Raw genomic sequence first — 21,547 nt, 5'->3', positions numbered from 1 at the left:
AGGGCCTGAGAGTGGGGAGGCGGGCCAGATCCCGGCCCCGCAGGGCCTTGGGGGGGTAAATCACGCCGAGGGAGCCGGGACAGGTCCCAGCCCCCACCCCCGGGGGTCTTGCGGGGGGGCTGAACCCCGGTCCCAGCAGGCCTTTTGGGGGGATTAGCCCAAATCCCAGCCACCCCTCAGGGTCTGAGCAGCGGGGCCTAAAATCTAATCATCCCAGAGCCCTGGGGGGAGTGTACCCAGTGCCCTCCGCCCTGGCCCTGTGGTGGGGGATGGCCCAAATCCTAGCCCCCTGCAAAGCCTGGGGGGGTGTCAGGCCTAAGCCTAAGCCTATCCCCCCCTTCCCTGGGCTGGAAGGGGGGGTCTGCCCAAACCGCAGCCCTATAGCACTTCATGGGGGTGTGTTTACCTCCCCTCACCGGGGTGTGGGGCAGCAGCACCCCACAGCCCTGAAGGGCCCCCCCCCCCACTGCCAGGACATGGCTTAGCATGGGGCCAGCGGGAAATGCAGCCCCCAGCCCCATTTTTTAGGGTCCTTCTCCCACACTCCATGCAGGGCCACAGCCAGGCTGGCAGGTCCCTGTGCTGGGGGCGGAATGACAAGGCTCTGCTCCCCCCGCCTATCCCCTTGCCATTGCTTGGGAAAACAGCAAAAGGGGAAGGGAAAAAAAGAGTAAATTTTGGTAAATTATTGATATTCAGGACCTTGGCGCTGCTTTTGGGGTGGGCAGCGGGGGACGCAGGCAAGCCCTGCTCCCTGGGGGGCGTTGGAGGGATCAAACCCCCTCGCAGCCTCCCTGGCACTGCCGGCCTTTTGCCGCCCCCCCAGCTCTATATTTAAAAAACCGAGTTGCCATGGCTACGCGGAGCAGCTCTCGCCAGCCCTTGGTGCCGCAGGGAGGGTGCAGAAAGCGCTGGGGACCCCGCAGTACCAACCTTCCTCCCCCCACCGGCTTGGCTTGGGGTAAATTCAGTATAAACCCCCCCAAACTGCCTCGGTGCCGAGTTTAACTCTTCCTTTCCCGCTTGCCAGGGCTCAGTCCAGGCGAGACACAGGTGCTGTTACACTGCAGAAAACACACATTAACTTTATTATGGCTGCTGCAGAGGAGGCACGAGAGCGGGTTCGCGTGTGGGGGCCGGGGGGGGTCCCCGGGGTGCAAACCCACCTCCCCAGGGGTCTTCCTTGCAAATTAAGCTGCTGTCTTGTCCAGATTTGTCCCCGAGGAGGGTCCGACTTCAGCTTGGGACACAGGGAGGGCACCTCATCCCTGAAATGGGGTGACCCGCCACTGCCGCTCAGCATGCCAGGGGCCGGGGGCCACGCAGGCTGCACCCCCGCATCTCCCTGGCCAGCCGCAGCACGGCGGCAGGACCGCTGTCCCCCCTGGGTGCCCCGGTGCCGAAGGCCTCCTCCTCCTCCTCCTCCAGGATGGAGCTGAGGCGGGGGGCGCAGCGGGCCCTCTCGGCGGGTGGGCGGTAGGGACACTTGGTGTTGAGCAGCCTTCGGAGGGGGATCAAGGGGACGATGGCATCGCCCAGGAGCTGCTGCTGGACGTGGCGGAAATCGTTCTGCCTCTTAAGGCGCTTGAACTCGTTGAAGGCGGAGGCGGAGGTCTGGTAGAGGAGCAGGGCCATGGCGCGTGCCTTGTCGGCTTTGGAGACCAGGACGGCGTGGCAGCGCAGCACCACCGCCTTGTTCTTCACCTGGTGCCGGTAAACCCAGGCGAAGACCTTGGGGTGCCGGCGGTCGGCGGCGCAGTAGGTGATGCGGTGCAGGAGGTACGCGTGGCCCGGCCGGCGGGCTCCCTTCTCACAGGGGGTCATACGGATGCCTTGGGGTCCCAATGTCAGCTTCATCTTGGCCCCGCCAGCCCCCGCATCGCTCTTAGCCCAGATCTTTCCCACCGCCTCCTCCGTGCAGCCCTCGCCTTTGGCGTGCAGGGTGACAGCGTTGCCCAGGTACCGCACCGTGTACGTCGGGTCCTCCTTGTTCAGCTCCACTTTCTGCCGTTTGCCGCGGAAGACGCTGCCCAGCCGCTCGAGCGGGCAGTCGGGCAGGAGGTCCGGGCAGGAGCGCAGGAAGCCGGCCAGCAACGCAGCGTAGCTCAGCCCTGGCCCCAGGCTTTTGCCTTTGCACTTACGTTCATTTTCCACCAGCACGAACTTGCTCCGGCGCCAGGGCAGCATCTCCGCTCCGCCGAGGGGCCCCCCCGGCCGCCCCGCACGCCTCCTCTAATCCCGGCCCTGCCGCAACGGCCCCCGCCGACCCCTTTGCGAGCAGAGGGACCCCCCCGCCCCGGACCCCAACGCTGGCTGGGGGGTGCCCCCTCACCCCCCCACCCAGGGGGGATGCCCCTACCCCGGCGTGGTGGGATGCAGCTGCCGTATCCGATGCCGTCTGCCCACAGAGGATGCGGAGCCACTTGGCCAAGGAGCTGCCGCGCTCCGGCTGCCGCCTGCGCCTGCTGCGGGGATGCAGCTCTCCGTGGGCTGCTCCACCTCCCCGCGACGCCGCGTCGCCCCAGCCCCGAGCACGCGGGGAGCCGCCGGCGGACACCCCCCGCCGCCGTGCACGCCGCCGGCCGCGCGCTCCCTTCGTGCTCGGGCGTGGAAATAGAGATGCTGGTAAAATACAGACAACCCACACAACACCCCCCACGCCCCCTCCCATGCAGTGGCCAGACCCCCACCGCCAAACCCCACCCGTAGCGGGGGAAACTAGGGCAGGGTCCAGGGGGATGATTTTGGGGAGGGTTGGATGTTGGCTCCTGACCCTGCCACAAGAAAAGAGGGTTTTTTCCCCAAACCTGACTGTTGCATGAGGGGGTACACTGGGGTTTGCAGATCCTGCAGGTCTGCTGCCATTTTTTGCTCCAGAAACCCCATTTCCCCCCATGATTTCCAAGCCAGCCACATCCTCCCTCTTAGGCTGAGCTTTTGGGTTTTAACCTGTTGCTTTTAACTCTGGCCGAGGCCCTGGGATGGCTTCTCTCCAGGAAAAATGAAATGCCATTTCTGAGCAGCACACCCTGGGGGAGATTTTTGGGGAGTGCAGTGGGGTGCCGGCATGATTTCAGCCCCACAGTGGAGTCTGAGGCTTTTCAAGATTCAGCTCCTTTGGCTCAAACCGTAATTTCCAATTCTTGTGGGGCTTCTTTTGAGGAGACCCCTCAGGCTCAGAGACCCATAAAGATGCTCCAGCTACCTTGGGATGAAAAAACAGGGAGGAAGAAGGGGTCAAATAACAGCGTGTGCCCCCAGTTTTAGTCCATTTGGGGAGGACAACCTGAGTGGGGTGTTGCAGGGAGCAGGAAGCCATTTCCCAACAGCTTCCCAGCTTTTCTATGGTTTGAGCAAAGCAACTGCAACCTTAAAATAGCTGCTCCGCAGGCAGGCAGCACTGGCCCAGCTCCTCTCGCTGCTGCGGCCTCGTAGGTTTTTGCAGCCAAAATAATAAAAAATGCGTGAGTTTGTGTGGGTTTTGGCCTTTCTGCTGCAGCTTAGGCTATATGGTTTGGTCCCGGCACGAGGATGGTTTCGGGGAGGTGGCCAGACTCTCTCTCTCTCATCATTTCTGCTCTCGCCCTCATGGACAGAGATGAGGACCCTTTATTTAATTGCTTAGCATTCATATCGACAGGACAGGTTTAAAACCTCCCAAAAAGCTTTATTTATAGATCCCACATTATTTATGAGGGGGGTCTGCCTGCTCCAGTCTGCTCCTGCGGTGCCTCCCACCAGCTGCCCTGGGGCTGGTTTTCCTCTCCTCTCCCAGGTTGTGGGGAGATTGCGCTGTGTAACAGTGTGGGGGCACAGGAGTATCTGCGAATCATTTTAAATGGGAAAACAACTAGGATTTGTGCTTTGAAAGCTGAAAAAAAGGTCTTTGAGCTGGTTCAGGGATGCCAATCCCTCCTCCAGCTGCCTGTTGTCTTGACTGACTGCTCTTGCAAGTAGCTAACTGTCATCATTAGGTTCCAGGGTGAACAAGAACCCGCACAGTGTGAGGAAGGTGGGTCACCTGGTTATCCCCTGGGACAATACTGATGTCAGGGTCCTGGCTTTGATTTCTTGGGGTGCCTGTAGTCCTCTTGCTACCCTGCACTCAGTGCTCAGCTCCCAGCGTTGACACCACATCGGAGGCTGCTGCCAATTTGGGTGCCATGTCCCAGCCTGTCGTGGCTTGTCAGCCGCAACCCAGTGCCAAGATTTGCTGGCAAAACCGGTGGGTGAGGACAAAATGCTCCCCAAATCCAGCAAACTGGACAAAAATCCCAATGATAAATCAATGGGGGCTGAGACACCCATCCTTGCAGCCAGAAACCAGGGCATTAAGCTCCTCCAGCAAGGGGAAAAAAAGGGTATCTTTAATTAAAGAGCAATTTGCTGATCAGCCCGGCATCCCGGGAGGCCTTTACCCCACGTGGGCCGATTCCCACAGAAGCACCAGCCAAACTGAATTTGGGCTTGAGCGACACGGAAGCATCCCAAAATGGGATTTTATCAGCTCTGTCTTCAGCCAGCTTTCCCTGCTGCCTGGCAGCCAGTGGTTAAAAGACCTGGGAAAAGGTTTATATATATATATATATATATATATATATATATATAAAAACATTTTTTTCTGTTTTAAAATTAATTTATTTATTTTCATCTCACTGAGCAGGAGCTGTTGTTCTTCCCCCCCAGGAATGATTTAATGACATTTTCCCATGGAGCCGCCTAACCAGTTTTCAACTGGGGAAGAAAAAAACCACCAAGGCGGTGGTGGAAAAATGCTCTTCCAGGACAGAGAAAGGAGGAGGTAAAAAAACCCAAGGAGAAATTGGTCAAAATGAGACAGCAGGCAGGGAGGGAACGCGAGACCCCCCGAGCCCGAGACTTTGTGGGTCAGGTCTGCCCCCAGGGATGCTTCCCGGGGTTCGGCAGCACAGCAGGGCGTTATCCTGGCGGGGCTGGCCAGCCTATTTTCCAGGCAAGGAAATATTTAACTGCAGCGTCAGCAGGCAGGGCACGCAGCCGCAGGCATGGAGGGTGGCGGGCAGCGCCTGGCCCCCGTTGCCCCCCCGGGCCAGCCCCAGGGTGAGCACCTGCAGCTCCTGCTGCGCCGCAGCCAGGAAGCCAAAAACTGCGCCTATTGCCCCTACAGCCGCTTCCCGGTGGGCGCCGCGCTGCTCACCGCTGGTGGGGAGATCTTCTCCGGTAAGCCGGGGCTGTGTGACGCCCTCCTTGGGTTTTGGAGTCCTCCCTGCAACCCTTTGGCCATGATTGAGGGTGCAGCGGGGTCAGAAGAGGGTGCTGGTTGTGTTCCCCTGTCCTGGCTGCCTCTTGGCAGCCGCTGTCCCAGAGCGAGCCAAAGATTGCAGCGGATGAGAAAATATGGGAAATAAGTAGGGGAAGCGGGGAATGTGTGGGCGAGAGGCCAGGATTGGGTGGTGCTCACGGAAAATGGCTTTTCTTTGCAAACTTCCCCCCAAAAAAACACTCAGAGGGAATCCAGTGGGGTTTGGGGTGGCTGAGTGGCTGTTGGGGGCTTCCCCACAGGGTGCAATGTGGAGAACGCCTGCTACAGCCTGGGGATGTGTGCTGAGCGCGCTGCCATCCAGAAAGCCATCTCTGAGGGGCACACCAGCTTCAGGGCCATGGCCATCACCAGGTAAGGGTGCGTCGAGAGCTGGCACAGTGAGGGACTGGACGGGGGGGCCAGCGGGAAAACCCCCAGTGTGCCCAAGGGGCAGCTTGTGCTGCAGCAGCCTTAGTGTTTTGCGGGGGGAGGCAGCTTTCTGCATGGTTTTTTTGAGGAATTTGGGGGAAAATCTGCTTTGGCTCCGTACTTATTGGTGCATGAAAGTCTTCTGCAGGTGTTCCCCCCTACTCAAACCGCACAACTGAGCTCTGTGCCCTTCTCCTTTGACAGTGACATGAGGGACCACTTCATCACGCCCTGCGGCGCCTGCAGACAAGTGATGAGAGAGGTGATGGTTCGCGTGGGGGCCCCCATGTGTCCTGACCCTAGGCATCATCTCCTGACCCCAGGCATCTCCCCCCAAAACACCCAGAGGTGCAAAAAGTGGGGGATTACAACCCCCTGTCCCCAGCCCCAGGGCTGGCTCTGGGCTCCTTCAATCGCACTATCCACTGGGAAAGGGGTATTCCTCCCTGTCCCATGGGAGCCCAGTGGTAATTCATTAACTTGCCCTCCCCAGTGGGTTTTATTCCTCCCAGGAGCTGCTGGGTGCAGAGTCTGGCCCGGACCTGTCGCCCCGGCTCTGCCAAGCCTGAAAACAGAGGTTTTCCTGCAAAAGCCCAGCTCCCCGCAGAGCCTGTCCCGCTCTCGCCTCCTTTCTCCTGCAGGCACCCCGGCACCCACAGCCTGTTTTTGGGTGGTTAATATTTAATGGGTCGCGGGGCTCAGCTCAAAGGCCAGATTTGGCAGGTTTGGAGACACCGGGGCTCACCCCAGGGTGGGGCAAAAACACAGGATCTGAGCCCAAAATACCCACCGGGGCAGGTGATGCTGAAGAGCCGCTCCAAAATACCTGCAATAGAGGGGGATGCTACCTGTGAACCTGGCCAAAAAAAGGATTATTTGAGTAATTTGAGGAAGAAGCGCAGGTTTTGCACCGGGCACTTCTCTCCCCTCTTCTCCTTCAGTTTGGCACAGACTGGGATGTCTACCTGACCAAAGCAGATGGCACCTATATCGTCAAGAGGCTGGAGGAGCTGCTGCCACTCTCCTTCGGCCCTGAGGACCTGAAGAAGGTGTGAGCGGTGTGGCTGCCCTTCGGCAGCAGGGGAGTATGATTTTCCCCATTTTCCCTGGCGTGTAAGCAACTTTTTGGAGACAATGCAATGGGAAATGCATTTATAGTGTTAAGTTACCTGTTCCTCTTGCTCATCTTCTGATTCAGCGCTGATTCACGGATGCTGGCCCTACCTTGCCCCGGGGAAATGGTGAAATGAAATCGTAGAAATTCCCTGTTATTAGAAAAAAGTGTCTAGATATTGCTGTGGTCGAGGGGGAAGTTCACGGGCAGGGAAGGGTTTGATGTACGGCTCAGGCTTGGGCTTCTTGGTACAGAAACCACTCCTGACTAATGCAAAATCATTACTGGGGAAAATGCTGAATTCTTCAGCTCTAAATGAGAAGCAAAAAGGAAAGGATCCATCAACCCCAGCAGTTACTAATAAGCCAATTCAGATTAGGCGATTTGCTGGAACCGGACAGTTATCACATCGAGCGTGTCCTTTGCTCGTTTCTCTCTGGCTTGTTTTCTTTGCTTTTATTCCATTTGTGGGGATGAAGAGGGAGAGGAATTTTTGAGGGGTTCTGGAGGGTTTTCTGTCTCCAGAGTAATGCCATTTGCTGATTGTAATACTAATTTAATTATGCACAATAAAAACCAAATGTGTTCCATTTCCCACCCAGCGCTGGGCTGGACAATTCTGCCTGTGCCCAAGTGAAATAAAAGCAGTCCTGGTTTATCTCCTGTAATTGCGACAAATGATGAATCACAGGGAATGGGAAGTGGGGCCCCAGGGCTGTGTAGGCAGGGCACGACCAGGACACTGCATGGCCCCGAGCATGGCCCGGGCAGTGCTGCCCATGCAGCCAGCACCCTCCTGCCCTCCCTGGCCGTGCACAAGCCGTGCCCTGCATTGCACCAGGCTGTGCCCTGCTCTGTGCACAAGCCATGCCCAGGGCTGTGCTCTGCTCCATGCTGGGCTGTGCACTCGGCTATGCCCCAGCCGTGCCCCACCGTGCACTGGTTTCTGCCCTGCTGTGCATCGGGCTGTGCCCTGGCCTTGCCATGCCCACGGTAGTGCTCTGCTGGTGCCCTGCTCGATGCCTCCTGTGCACTTGCCTGAGCCCTGCTACACACAGGCACACCCAGCTGTAGCCTGCTCTGTGCCCTGCATTGCCCAGGGCCGTACCTTTGCCACACTCTGCACTATGCCCTGCTGTGCACCGGGCTGTGCCCTGGCCATACCCATGGCAATGTGCGGCTGGTGCCCTGCTGTGCACTGGGCTGTGCACCGGGCTGTGCCCTGGCCATACCCATGGCAATGTGCGGCTGGTGCCCTGCTGTGCACTGGGCTGTGCACTGGGCTGTGCCCATGCCATACGCATGGCAATGTGCGGCTGGTGCCCTGCTGTGCACCGGGCTGTGCCCTGGCCATACCCATGGCAATGTGCGGCTGGTGCCCTGCTGTGCACCGGGCTGTGCCCTGGCCATATCCATGGCAATGTGCTGCTGGTGCCCTGCTGTGCACCGGGCTGTGCCCTGGCCATATCCATGGCAATGTGCTGCTGGTGCCCTGCTGTGCACCAGGCTGTGCCCTGGCCATACCCATGGCAATGTGCGGCTGGTGCCCTGCTGTGCACCGGGCTGTGCCCTGGCCATATCCATGGCAATGTGCGGCTGGTGCCCTGCTGTGCACCGGGCTGTGCCCTGGCCATATCCATGGCAATGTGCGGCTGGTGCCCTGCTGTGCACCGGGCTGTGCCCTGGCCATACCCAGGGCAATGTGCTGCTGGTGCCCTGCTGTGCACCAGGCTGTGCCCTGGCCATACCCATGGCAATGTGCGGCTGGTGCCCTGCTGTGCACCGGGCTGTGCCCTGGCCATACCCATGGCAATGTGCGGCTGGTGCCCTGCTGTGCACCGGGCTGTGCCCTGGCCATATCCATGGCAATGTGCGGCTGGTGCCCTGCTGTGCACCGGGCTGTGCCCTGGCCATATCCATGGCAATGTGCGGCTGGTGCCCTGCTGTGCACCGGGCTGTGCCCTGGCCATATCCATGGCAATGTGCGGCTGGTGCCCTGCTGTGCACCGGGCTGTGCCCTGGCCATGCCCAGGGCAATGCGCTGCTGGAGCCCTGCTGTGCGTTGGGCTGTGCACCGGGCTGTGCCCATGCCATACCCAGGGCAATGTGCTGCTGGAGCCCTGCTGTGCACCGGGCTGTGCCCTTGCGATGCCCAGGGCAGTACCCTTCTGATGCCCTGCTCCATGCCCTGCCGTGCACCCAGCCATGCCCTGGCCGTGCACAAGGCAGGCCCGTCGGGCACCAGGCTGTGCTGTCGCTGTGTACCGGGCCATGCACCGGGCCGTGCCCTCACCGTGCACCAGGCATGCTCTGCCATGCACCGGGCTGTGCCCTGCCCGTGTCCTGCTCATGCCCTGCCGTGCACCAGGCATGCTGTGCCCTGCCTGTGCCCTGCCCGTGTCCCGCCGTGCACCGGGCGTGCCGTGCCGTGCCGTGCACCGAGCCGTGCCCCGCCCCGCCCACCTCCTGCCCGCCGCGCGCCCCGGCAGTGACGGAGCGGCGGGCGTGGCCTCCCGCTGCAGGCGGCCCCGCCCCATGCCCCGCCCCGCGTCCCGGCGCTGAGGCGGCGCCATGGCGGTGCGGCTGCTGCTGTCCCGGGCCCTGCGCCTGCTGCCGCGCTGCCGCCCCCCGCCCCGGCCCCCGGCCCGCCCCGACCCCCGGCCCCCGGCCCACCCCGTCCCGCCGCCCTCGCCGTGGCGGCCTTGGCTCTCCTGGCTGCCGGCCGCCCGCCGCCTCCTGCGCGGGCCGGCGGGCGGGCTGGCGGCCGTGTGGCGGCGGGGCCCCGGCGGGGCCTGCCTGGCGCTGGCCGTGGCGCTGGGGATGGTGGAGCCGCGGCTGGAGGAGCAGCGACGGGCCGAGGCGGCGTGTCGCCACATCCAGGTGCGGCGTCCCGTCGGGGCGGGGGTGCTGCGGGACCCCCGGGCCCGGGCCTCCCTCTGGGGGACCCCTCGGGCACCCGCCGTGAAGGGGAGGGGGGCCCTTACTGAGGGGAGCCCCGTAGGTACCCCTCATGAAGGGCATAGGGGGGTCGTTGCTGTGGGGAGCCCTTCAAGTACACCTCCCCATCTCCCCCCAAGGGAGGTGGGGGGGACCGCTATGAGCAGCCCTCAGGCACCTGCCCGAAGTGGGGACTGCTGTGGGCAGCCCCGCAGACACCTCTTCCTCCCCAAAAATGGGGTACTGTGGAAGCATCTTGGTCAACAGCCCCATATCACTCTAAAGCAGGTACTGGGGGGTGTCCTTGCTGTGGGGTGCCCCTCAGTCCCTGTCCCCCCACTAAGGGAGGGGGCCGGGGCCCTGTGATGGGGGTCTTTTGTCCCAGGAGGCTGGTGTTGACCCCCCAGGTCTGTCGCCTCTCCCTGAGACAGACAGGTCCCTGCAAGGCTGGGCCAGGCCATGCTGGCAGGGCACCGGGGACGGACGGTGCTGAACATATTTCATGGGTAAAAATAGACCTTTTGGCGTTCAGAGCCAGCTGCCTCATGCCCTGCTAACTGGCAAACACACTGGCACAGAGGTTCTGCCTTTCCCTGAAGTATCTTGGGGTGCTTTCTCTCCCCTGCTCTCTCTGGGTCATTAAATTTGCTGTCTTCCGCCTTCTGCCGTCCCTGAATCTGTGTCCCTTTGCCATGGGGCATGTCCCTGGAGCAGCCACCTGCACGTTGGGCTGTAGCTCACAGAGAAGTGCACTGGTCTGTATTGGTCCAGGTGACAGCTGTGGCACCACCAGACCTGTAGGATCCCAAATACCGTGGTTAAACTCCAGAACAGCTCTCTTGTGCTTCTTCTAACATCTCTTTCGATTTCCTCCCCCAGTTTTCACCTGTCGCTGATTCACTTCTCCTCAAACTAACCAACTCTCATACTTGGCTGCTGCAAAGGCTCAGGGCTTTGTTTTTCCATCTGTTGTTGCTCTTAATTGGATTTCCTTTTAAATGCTATTTGCCTGGTTTATTTGTGGAGAGGGAGAAAAGTGTAATAGTGCATCTCTTTTTGGAAGTATTTAGTTAGACTTGTCTTTACAAAACATATTTCTGTTCTGGATGAGCAAGTGACTCCCCCTCCCCATTCCTCTACAGCACCCTTGGAAAGGGCACCTTTCGCAAAGACTGTTTGCGGGGTAATCTGTTTCAGACAAAAATATACGGTCTGTAAATTATTTTCCCTATGGTTACAGTGATTTGAGCCGTACTAGAGCCTGACTGTGGTTTTCAGGTTGGACCAACCCAACGGGACATGTAATACCGCTTAAAGAGTAAGGGAGTTCTTTGTTGGGATGTTGGGAATAACTGAGCAGGTTTTTTATCATCGTATTTTCTTATTTCTTTCAGACAGTGTTTGTTGGAAAGAACAAGCCGCAGAAAGATCCCCTGAGCTCCTTCCGCTGGCAGGGCTTCAAGCTGGAAGAATATCTCATTGGCCAACCCATCGGGAAGGGTTGCAGCGCCGCTGTGTACGAAGCAGCTATTCCTTTCTCTCGTGATCATCAGGGGTGTGCAGAGAGCAGCCGTCTTGCAGGGCAGGGGCCGACTGTGCAGCCAGATCGTCGCTCGGCTTCGCAGGGGGCTGAAGAGGAGCCCACCACAGAGAAACACCAACCAAAAGAGGCTTTTCCATTAGCTATCAAAATGATGTGGAACATTTCGGTAAGGAGTCGGTTCTCAATCTCCTTGTCTGTCACTGGGAAAGTCTGGCTGAAACATTTAAGGTTTAGGTGTTGAAAGCGCTAATTATGCAGTGCACGATGAGCGTGTCAAAACAGAGTTGTTGATAATGTGACATTGGAGATGTCTATTGTCAGCGAGCAGTCCTGGAGCAAGGTAATTAGCACTCATCCTTCCTCTGGAGTCACCACTGAGAGCTGCTGGTGGTGGAGTTTTTGGTTGTGGAGGTGATATTTCGGGAAGAAAAGCTTTTCTGAAGCTGGCCATCATGGCAAGGTGTAAGAAATGGAAAGCCACTGCTGCCAGTGCTTCAGGGATCGGTGTCCTTGTCGGTGTCAGGATAGAAATAGATTTTCTTCTGCAAAGTGTGGCCGAGGTGCGAGTCAGAGGTCGCAGGGTTGGGGCACTAACCTGCGTGCTGGGTCCCCTTGCCGTGGAGTGAACGGGCAAGATCTGCGCTAGCATTTCCCAGCCCTGGTGACTCTGAGTTCCCCATCCCAAGGGGATCCACCCCCTCAATATGGCTATTCCACATTTTAAAAAATTCCACATGGCTTTTCCCATTGAAGAGGGTGGATATTCTAAGAAAGCCTTCCAAAATGCCAATGTCTGCAACCCCTTGGGCTCCAGAAGTACCCTGGCATTTGGCTGTGGGCTTTTCCAGTCAGGTTTTGAAGTTGAAAATGAGTGTCAACTTATAGCTCGGAGTGCTAATAGTCGCAGATGTGTTTGGCGAGACAAATGGATTTCTTTCTGCAAGTACACGCCTTGCCATGTCCCTTGGTAAATTCTTTAAGTAGTTACTTGCCTTCCCTGATTTTCAAAGTAGAGAAGGGAGTCCCTTTGATCCTGTCTTAGTTGATCTAACTCCAAATAGAGCGCCAGCGTTAGGATTGTCTGCTTTATCTCTCTGAGGCTGGATGATTTGGTGTGACATTGCTGTTGCAGGCTGGTTCGTCAAGTGAAGCCATCCTCGATGCTATGGGCCGAGAGCTTGTTCCAGCAACAGGGGTTGCCTTAGCCGGAGAATACGGAGCTGTCTCTGGCCGCAGGTACGGTCACGATGGAAATGGCGGTGGTTCTCAAATGGTGACATGCTAATTTTACCCATCGATTAATTTTGCAGCACATCTGTACAGTTAAGATGGCCAGAGGTTTCTATAATAGTTCCTGAAAGTAGATAAAAATGAAGCCTTGGGATTATTAATGACTCAGGAGGTGTGTACCTATGTTTTGTCTAAATGATGGTGCCTTCAGAAGTGCTGCACACCTCAAACATCGCGCAGGGACGGGCTGCTGGCTGCTGTGGGGATTTTTCTCCACTGTGCTTTTCTCCAGCACAGTTAGGAAACAGCATAGCAGTCCTGATGTTCTAATAGTAATTTAACACAGTCATGTTTACTCAGGAGCAGACTGTGGCATGGCTTGTTGGCGTGCAGGGAATACCTACAGCTAAACTGCGCCGGCTTGGATGGCGCAGTCCGGAAGGGTGTTGGAAGGGTACGCCAATAATTAGGGGCCCTTCCATCCTGCCAGAGGTCTGATGGCTGGCTGTGGCCAGGCACTTCTGTGCCCCATGTCTGCGTCGCCCTGTATCTAAAATGCTTTGGTATCTGCAGATACTGTTAAAGGCTAGGAGGAGCTAATTACAAATCATTTAAATGTGTGTCCTGGTGCTTTTTAATTACAGACATGTACACCTACAGTCGGTAACAATTTGATGGTATTAAACATCAAACAATTTGACTGTCATGCAATTGGACTGTATTATTTTAGAACTGGTTTGGTTGTAAAATGGGTGCTAGGCAGGGAGGTGGGAACTGTTCTATTGCAGGGAAACTGGTGAGAAAGAAAATGGAGAATGACTCGGTTCCCACTCTATCACCCAACTGAGAAGTGAGCGAACAGCATGAAGGTGGAAAATTGCACAGAAACTTTTAAATTATCTTGAGTTGAGCTCTTTGTTTCAAATTGAACAGAAAGACACATTTTTTTTGGACAATGGAGTCCGCAGTCCAGATTGTCTGATTTAAATTTCAAATACATCTCAGCTGCCCATACAAATGAATAATGAATGCTGTGTAGTGTGTCACTAGCTGGGAATGCAACAGAGCAGCCAGAGGGATATTTGACATTCAGGGGATGAGAGGGGAGAGAGATGTGTTTTGCAGATACAGATAGGTAACCTGCCTTTCATTGTAGCAACTGCTTCCTGCTTGTGCCATAAAATAGAGGGTCTAAATTGAATAGCCTAGTGTGAAGTTGACCTTTATTTTATGTCTAACAAAGTAATTGTGTTTGCTTTTTTTCTCTAAAGCTGTCATCGTAGCTCTTTTTGAACTGAGAAGCAGCCTGTGACTAGCTTTGCCTTTGTCAGCAGCGTGGAAGGGCTAGTAGGGTTTGAATAAAATGAAAGGCTGCATGTTAAGCGTAAGGGTTTCCAGCAAAGCTGCTTTTGCTGCACTGGTAACGCACTGTTATTTCCTGTTCAGCCATTGTATATAGGGAAATCCAGTTACAACAGTCCTCCTAACAGCCACCGGCGAAGTCTTGGTCTGCGTGCCCTCCACTGGTGTATCAGCAGACGGCACTGCTTTGTTGATAGTTCACTTTGCTGTGGGAAGCGCCAGTGAACTCCGGTGAAAGTGCTGGGGCCTGCCCGCTGCTGCGGTGGATCTGCTCAGGCTGTGGGCGCTCTGCAGCGGTGTGGGAAACACTGGGCTGAGGTGCTGGTTAGGAAACGGGCCGTGAGGGCAGGGAGGCTGCTGTCGCTGTTCTTTCTAACCGAGTGGTTTCCAGGATGTGAATGTTTGAATATTTGCTTAACATGCCACCCTGGAATCTGTACTGGGCAGCCTTAATGCTCCCTCTAATGATATTTTTGCTGCAGAATCAGTGTGTTTGCACACTGCTTTGGAGAACCCTTTGGTGGGGAGGACAGGCCATATTAATGACAAGTAATTCCAGAAGTAAGAGAGATGTGTCTGTGATCAATCAGAAGTGACTAGTAGGTTGATGTAATCTGGGGTATCTCTCCTTTTGCACAGAAAGCCTGTCCTTGGGATAAAGAAGTTGCAGCCTCATCCGAATATAATCCAGGTGATCCGAGCCTTCACATCCTCGGTCCCTTTGCTGCCTGGAGCCTTCACAGATTATCCGGACGTTCTTCCTTTAAGCCTGAATCCCAGAGGGATCGGTCACAGCCGCACGCTCTTCCTGGTGATGAAGAAGTAGGTAGAGAGAAGCTTGTTATTGTGACTTGGGCTTTTTGTGAGACTGCCCAGCGGAGCTGGGTGTTCTGCCACGACAAGGGTCTTTGCAAAGATTTGGCCTGGACTGCTGCCAAAAAGCAGAGTATGCTCTTGGAAACGCCTCCTAAGACCTGTTCCAAGTCCTTGAGATTTTAACTCTGGTTTGACAATGAAGACAAGCTGTTCTTTTTCATAATTACCCCAAATTAAAGTAGGAAATGGGGAGCTTGTCCCCATTTGTCTGCCCTTCAAAGTCTGAACTTCACCCCTAGTCTGAACACGCCGCTAGAGGTGGAGTGGAATCAGTAATGAGATTTATTAGTCCTCAGCATCTCTGGCTTTCTGGGTTGGGTTTTGCCTTTGAATAGGCATTGCTGTGACACTGACATAAAAGCACCTCCTCTTTCCCACTCCTTTGTTCTGCCTGCCTCTGGAGAAGTGCTGTGTCCTCTCTGTATTTCAAGAATATGTCCTTTCTCCTGAGTTCCACATCTCCCCATTTTGCTTCTACAATCCGCATTATTAATTTGCCGCCTCTTTCATGCAAAAATACCAGTACCTAAAAACCTGTAAAATGACCACTGTATGCCTGGAGGCCCTCGCTCTGCTGGCTTAAGAGGCTTCTTTTATTCATAGTTGTCCAACTCAGGTGAAAGCGCCAAGAATTTGGTGGTGGGTAGTGTTGCAACACAGAGGATTTTAGAACAGCGAACAGGGGAGCGGTGTCAGGTGGGGCAGCGTTGCAGAGGTCAGGTGAAATTTGGCGCGTACAAGTGTGCAGTATCCCCAGCCAGACGGCACTGAGGTTGAACTGCAAGTGATAAGCTTCCAGGATGCTAATTCTGAGGTTTTTTCCCTTGTTCTGACCAGTTATCCGTGCACCCTGCGCCAGTATCTGAGGGAGAGCAGTCCAGATGTTCGTCTCTCCACGATGATGATTTTACAGCTTTTGGAAGGTGTTGACCATCTTGTTCGACATGGAATAGCTCACAGAGACCTGAAGTCTGACAACATCCTGGTTGAATTTGATTCTGGTATGTAGATCGCTGAGTGTAAATGCCAATTAGGTCATGCACGGAAGCGATACTCGGAATTCCTACCCAGGTGTGCGTTTGGGGGAAAAACAATCCCTTTGAAGAACCTCAGGTTTAGTTTTTAGCTTACTGCTTGCTGTCACTGCAGCACTGTCTGTGCCTCGAGTTTTGGGTCATCAAAATGGACTTGAAAGGAGTGTTGCACCGTGATCAGATGGAGAGATGTGGAGTATCACTAAGGTGATGCGTTGCACCAGCACAGCAAATGTTGGCTGGAGCAGATGGGCACATAATAATGCCACATGGATGATGCTGCAGGTGCCTTTACTTCAGGCTCTCAGCTCTGTCATCTCTCAGTAGCCGAATAGCACAGGGCAGTTCTTAAAATCCCACCTCACAGTCGGGTTAATGGTGCTGCACCCTGGGATGATGGCACATCAGTTGGAAGGCAAGGGAACAGACAGCGTTAAAGCCCAAGGCAGTGTTTCTGCCGTCTTGTTCTCCTGTCAGCCTCTCTATCTGAGACTTTAATTACCTGAGCTCTTTTTCAGTGTGATTGAGATTCGAACGGGCAGGAAACAATAGCAGGCAGCCAGATCTGTGTAATTAAAGGTCTTGGTACAGCAGCAGTGGAGGGTTTTCAGTGATACTGATGCCATTTGTATTATCTTGAAGGAAAAGCTGCTCTGGAACTATGCTGAATGAGGTTAGGAATGACCTAAAGCATCAATTTTTCTGTATTGGAGTCTGGAGAAGTAATGGTTCTTTTTTGCAGTGTTTGACTTTGTCATCAGGACAAGATCTGTTAACTAATGCAAGGTTTCTCCAGCCTTTTCCTATAGCTAAGTATATATACCTGTATATATCTGTATATATCTGTATGTCGATAGCTTTTGCTATAGATGAAAACAAAGGGGGAAAAATTAAGATAGTCCTCCATCATGGATGGACCTTATGTGTCTTTGATTTTATGGTATCCACAACATTTTGAGACGCACATGTTCCACGGGGAGCAGTAATATCTTCTAAAGAGGAAATAGAATAATGAGTTTTGTTTTAATAAAACTGATATTTCACCTAATAATAGGGAGGAGAAGCAAGAAAGCAGTGCATGGTTGTACCAGTTCCTGGGGTTTTTGAGGTTGTTCCTGAAAGCTGTCTCTGGTGTCCATGTGATGTGGTGTCTAATACAGCCAGGTACTCCTGAACCAAACGCTAACCCTGCTAGCCCCGTGTCATTCGCAGCTGGCTGCCCCTGGCTGGTGATCACGGACTTCGGTTGCTGTTTGGCAGATGAAAACATTGGCTTGAGACTGCCTTTCACCAGCTCTTACGTGGATCGGGGTGGCAACGGCTGTCTTATGGCACCTGAGGTAAATCCCCCTGTAGTAATGGTTGGTGTTGCTGGTTGTCTGCTTGTCCTGCTGTTGGGACTAAAAGTTTCAGCCCCAGCTGTGGTGCAGGCTGTGATAGGAACTTGGAAGAGGGTGGGATTAGGTCTAGAAGCAGTGGAGGGCGTGTGTGCATGTCGCTTTGCTTTGATTTGTCCCTGAGCCTGCCCTCACGTGCACACACCGATACTTGCTTGTGTGGTCTCTGCTATTGTGTGTTCACAGTAATACCTGCTGAAAGTCTGCCATCAGATCGATCATTTGCTACCCATTTCTGCTTATTGACATAACCTGGTCATGCAGGACAGTAGCTGTAGCTGGTTACTGCGTAACTAATCTCACCCTACGCTCCATCATGGGGAGCTGTGTCCCGTAAAGCGGTGTAGGAGGTCTGTGTCCTAGCTTGAGTTATGCTTGCTAAGCATCTCTGCATTAGTGACAGAAGTCCTCTTCGGACCTGTGCTGAGCAGTCGTCAAATAGGGACCTTGGGCACAAAAAGGTGAAACGCAACCAGTCAGTGTTATGAGGCAGAACTGACCTTTCCCATTAAAAATTTGCTCTTCAGTCTTTTCTTGGGCCCCTTTCTATGTAGCTATTAAAGAAGTTTGTGCAGCAGTCCTTGTGTTGCGACAGTAGGTTTTGGATGAAGTTCAAGTGGTTGTGGAGTTATTTACAGTTCCTTTGTATTTCTCTGATCATAACAGTAATAAAAGCAAAGACACCCTTTACTGTCCGCTTGAGCTGGAGCACCTTGCCTTGCATTGCTTAAGTGCTGGTGCAGTGTTGGTTGGTCATCTGCACGTCTCCTGTCTCCCTAAAATCCCAGAGTGGAATAGCCCTCAGGATGCTGTGAATGCTGGTCAGGGGCAACGACTAAAGCCTAGGCACGATGACCAAACTCCTCCCAGTGTCCTGGTGGGCTGAGCAGCGACTAGAGCCTGCCAGTAGGGAATATATATACCAGAGATTTAGAGGAAGCCTAGCTTTGGTTTCAGTCTCTGTTTATCACAGCGGAAATGCTGACTTGACACTTGAAAATGAATTTTAGGACAGAGCCCCCACTAGAGCTGTCTATTTGAACATCTCCATCTCCATGGCAGGTGATCACAGCGTCACCTGGTCCGGGCACGGTGATCAACTACAGTAAAGCCGATGCTTGGGCTGTTGGAGCGATCGCCTATGAAATCGTTGGCCTGGCCAATCCTTTCTATGGCCATGGGGACTCGGCTCTGGAAAGCAGAAGTTACCGTGAAGACCAGCTGCCAAGCCTGCCCGATCACGTGCCCCTCGAGGTGAAGCAGGTGATAAAGATGCTACTTCAGAGGGATCTCAACAAGGTAAGAAACACTTGTCTTGAAGAAGTCACCTAACCAGCCTTTGGGAGCATCGTAGATCATTTCTCCCTGGAGGGCTTGGGGTGCAGGACCCTAACCCAGATATCACTGCAGTCCAGATAATGATCAAAGACAAACAAAAGGTCTTTGAAGTACAGCGCAGCCTCTCCCACATGGCGCTGAATAGTTTCAGGGATTTCAGTGGACATTTGTGTCAGAGACTGGACCTTGAATCGGGGGGTTACGTGCAGGTGCCTGATAACAAATACTCACTAAGAGCATTTTAATTCACAGCAACTTTGCGGTGCCTTAGAGGGGGCCTGGGGGATTTTTGGCAGTGTAGACGCTATGTGCTAGCGATGTGACGCGAGTGCAGCAGGATCAGCTAATCTTCCCTCTCCTTCCTTTTGCAGAGATTGTCTGCTAGAGTTGCTGCTAACGTGCTTCACCTAAGCCTCTGGGGTGAAAGCGTTCTAGCGTCCAAGACCCTGAAACCCGACCAGATGGTCGCCTGGCTTCTCTGCCAGTCTGCGGCCGCTTTGCTCATGAATGGACTGGTAGACAAAAGCCGGGTAGAAACCAAAATGAAGATGTCCTTTTTGGCAAACCTTGAGTATGAAGACCTCTGGGCAGCAATATTGCTGTTGCTGGCCTGGAGAAGCCGGTCTGGGTGAAGAATAGCATCTGGGACTCAACCGTGTGATAGATAAATAGCACTTTCTAAAGGCGCATAGGAATCTGTCTTTTCTATCTGCCTGGAAACCTGTAGTGCTTTAGGGAACAAAACTGCAGGCCTGTGTTTAAGAGGTTGGGTTTATCTCTAAGCCAGTGTTAGTGCATGCTGCTTTTCTCTCCCTGCTAGAGGACATGCCCTTGCTTTGTTACTCTTTGGTGAGGGTTTGCAGACCTTGCAGGTGTCCTGAGGTACGTGGTTGGTTTTGCTCGCATTTGGGAATTCATAACTGACTTCTAAGTTGTGTGTTGAATGTAGCGAGTTTCCGAAGGGGGTGTGTGGGAGGAGGCACCATCTAGCCACTTTTTACATGGAAGGATCACGGATTTAAACAATATACCGAGGAAGCTGAGCTGACAGAGGGACGTGCAGCCTCTCTTTTCTTAGGGAAACCACCAGTGGTTTTAAGATTATATTCTTCTGCAGCCACAGATGTATCTTGTATAAAATGGCAGCCTAAAAGCCTCCTAGTGAGCCGCTCGCTTCTTACGACAATGAACCGTTACATATCTAGCTAGTTGAAGGCAAAATAGCGCAAGTACAATGAACCCAAAACCCACTTACATTTGTTTCCTGGCTGTCAGAGTTGCGCAGCGACTGCTGCTGCAGGGTCCAAGGCCGAGTCAAACGGTGCCCCGTTAGAGGTAATACTGCAAACGACATGGGGCTGAGCAGCAGTGCCTGCTTAGGGTTTCGTGTGATGCTCTTCTCTTTTACCTACCTGTTTTTTCTGTTCAACAATGAAGTAATGTCCTTTGGTCGGGGAGGATAGGAGACATCGATGTTTGAACAGCAACAGTTGTGTTTATGAAAACATTATTCGATTTCATGTCTGTAATTTTGTTTAGAGGAATTGGGGAGGAAGTTATTTATGTTTGTTGCACAATAAATTGAAGATTAAGCTCTGCTGCAGAGTTGGTTCTCTACATCTAGTTTGTCTCCATCCTCGGGATCCAGGCTTTAGGCTGTGGAAGCCTCAAGAGCAATGGAGCCCTGGTTCAGGGGTTTCTTAAAAGATCATTCGGCTCTTTCCAGTGCCATCTCTGGAACATGTTACTTTATTCCACCAAGTGGAGTTTCCCCGAAAAGAAGTGGACCTTGCCTTGTGAATGTGCCCATTCCGTACTCTCCTGACGGGTAAATCACTGGCTGCTCCTGCAGTTTCTGGGTCAGTGACATCATGTGTCAAGTGGCTGATACCCCTGAGCAAATCATCACGCAGTAACGTGCCATTGAGGGCTCACGCGCTGAAACGGCGTCTGGTTCAGCAACGGTGCAAAACCGCCTGCTCGTTTTGCCTGCGGACACAGCACGCTGCCGGGGTTGCAAAGAAGGTTCGGCAAAGAGCACAGAGCTGGGGAAATCACAGAAAATGAGCTCTTTGGGCAAAAAGTTGCAGAAAATGAACTTTTTAATCTTGGTCTGACCCTAACTGAAGCTGCTGCTGCTTTTTCTTAGATACTGAGTTCTTGCAGTGCTTTTTTTTAACGGGGATGGCTGCCTTGAATTTGTGTGTGCGCTCTCCTGCGAGCTCTGTGCCCTTTAGCAGTGAGGCCAGATCCCCATACACTGTCTCTGGAGCTTTTTGAAGAGCAAATACTGTTCCTTTTTTGGTAGATCTCTGCTCTGACCTCTCTTTCTGTTGTTCTGCTGTTCCTCTGAGCCAGCAAGAGCTGGTTAGCTCAGCAAGGCGCAGCTCCGTGTGTTGACAAGCTGAGTCTTTCCTTGTGCCTGCAGTACCCGGCGTGGAATACACACATATTCCATATCCAAACCAGCTGTGTGGAGAGCAGGCTTTCTGCTGTGAACATACTCTGGCTTTTTTCCCCTTGATCTTCCTCCCAGGTCTGATGGCTACATGAGTAGGGACCAGAATTAGGAGCTGGAGCCATTGGATTTGAAGTGTGTCGTTATTAGGCTAACCAGGGTTTGATCTGTGCTGGGTAACTCCAGACATTGGAAACTTGCTTCCCCTGGAAGTCGTCTTATTTCATCTCTCTGTCCCCAAAAATGGCTTAAAGCGCTTGTCCCGCAGCACTGCCTCTGGTTCTTAAATCCCTATTATTGCTTCTCCTTTGCTTGCATTTTGTCTGTCTGCGGTTCTGCTGAGGTTAGACCTTTTTTTGTTTTCTTTCACTGCCCGCCTTCCATTAACAAGACATTTTTATGATTTTTTAGCATCCTGGGTGCTTTTGTAAAGTGCAGTTTAAAAGCATATGCTGTTAATGCAACAAATGCTGCCTTACTTTCTGCAAATGCCCAAAGGGAGCAAAACTGCAACATGTCCCACCACATCCCTCTTTCCCTGTCGTGCT

The 21,547-nt window shown here is 53.9% G+C and overlaps 3 protein-coding genes across 3 annotated transcripts; 2 read left to right on the top strand and 1 right to left on the bottom strand.

Moving 5' to 3' along the window:
* Window positions 1-1,059: 1,059 nt before the first annotated feature.
* On the bottom strand, window positions 1,060-2,587 carry FAM43B (family with sequence similarity 43 member B). The gene has a single exon (XM_064470184.1). The coding sequence runs from the start codon at window positions 2,185-2,187 to the stop codon at window positions 1,297-1,299; it is 891 nt and encodes a 296-aa protein (XP_064326254.1). The 5' UTR covers window positions 2,188-2,587; the 3' UTR covers window positions 1,060-1,296.
* Window positions 2,588-4,981: 2,394 nt separating this feature from the next.
* Window positions 4,982-7,492, top strand: CDA (cytidine deaminase). Its single transcript, XM_064470185.1, has 4 exons — window positions 4,982-5,199; window positions 5,542-5,653; window positions 5,915-5,972; window positions 6,652-7,492. The coding sequence occupies exons 1-4, from the start codon at window positions 5,025-5,027 to the stop codon at window positions 6,763-6,765; spliced, it is 459 nt and encodes a 152-aa protein (XP_064326255.1). The 5' UTR covers window positions 4,982-5,024; the 3' UTR covers window positions 6,766-7,492.
* Window positions 7,493-9,360: 1,868 nt separating this feature from the next.
* Window positions 9,361-20,144, top strand: PINK1 (PTEN induced kinase 1). The gene is made up of 8 exons (XM_064470048.1): window positions 9,361-9,704; window positions 11,156-11,470; window positions 12,437-12,540; window positions 14,536-14,718; window positions 15,610-15,773; window positions 17,019-17,146; window positions 18,266-18,502; window positions 18,913-20,144. Exons 1-8 carry the CDS (start codon window positions 9,396-9,398, stop codon window positions 19,171-19,173), a joined length of 1,701 nt encoding a protein of 566 aa, XP_064326118.1. The 5' UTR covers window positions 9,361-9,395; the 3' UTR covers window positions 19,174-20,144.
* Window positions 20,145-21,547: the final 1,403 nt, after the last annotated feature.

Source organism: Phalacrocorax carbo, chromosome 20, assembly GCF_963921805.1.
Source record: "Phalacrocorax carbo chromosome 20, bPhaCar2.1, whole genome shotgun sequence".
In the NCBI taxonomy this organism is placed as follows: Eukaryota; Metazoa; Chordata; class Aves; order Suliformes; family Phalacrocoracidae; genus Phalacrocorax; species Phalacrocorax carbo.
The sequence above is the reverse complement of the archived record's forward strand: the minus strand, read 5'-3'. Positions and strand labels throughout refer to the sequence as shown.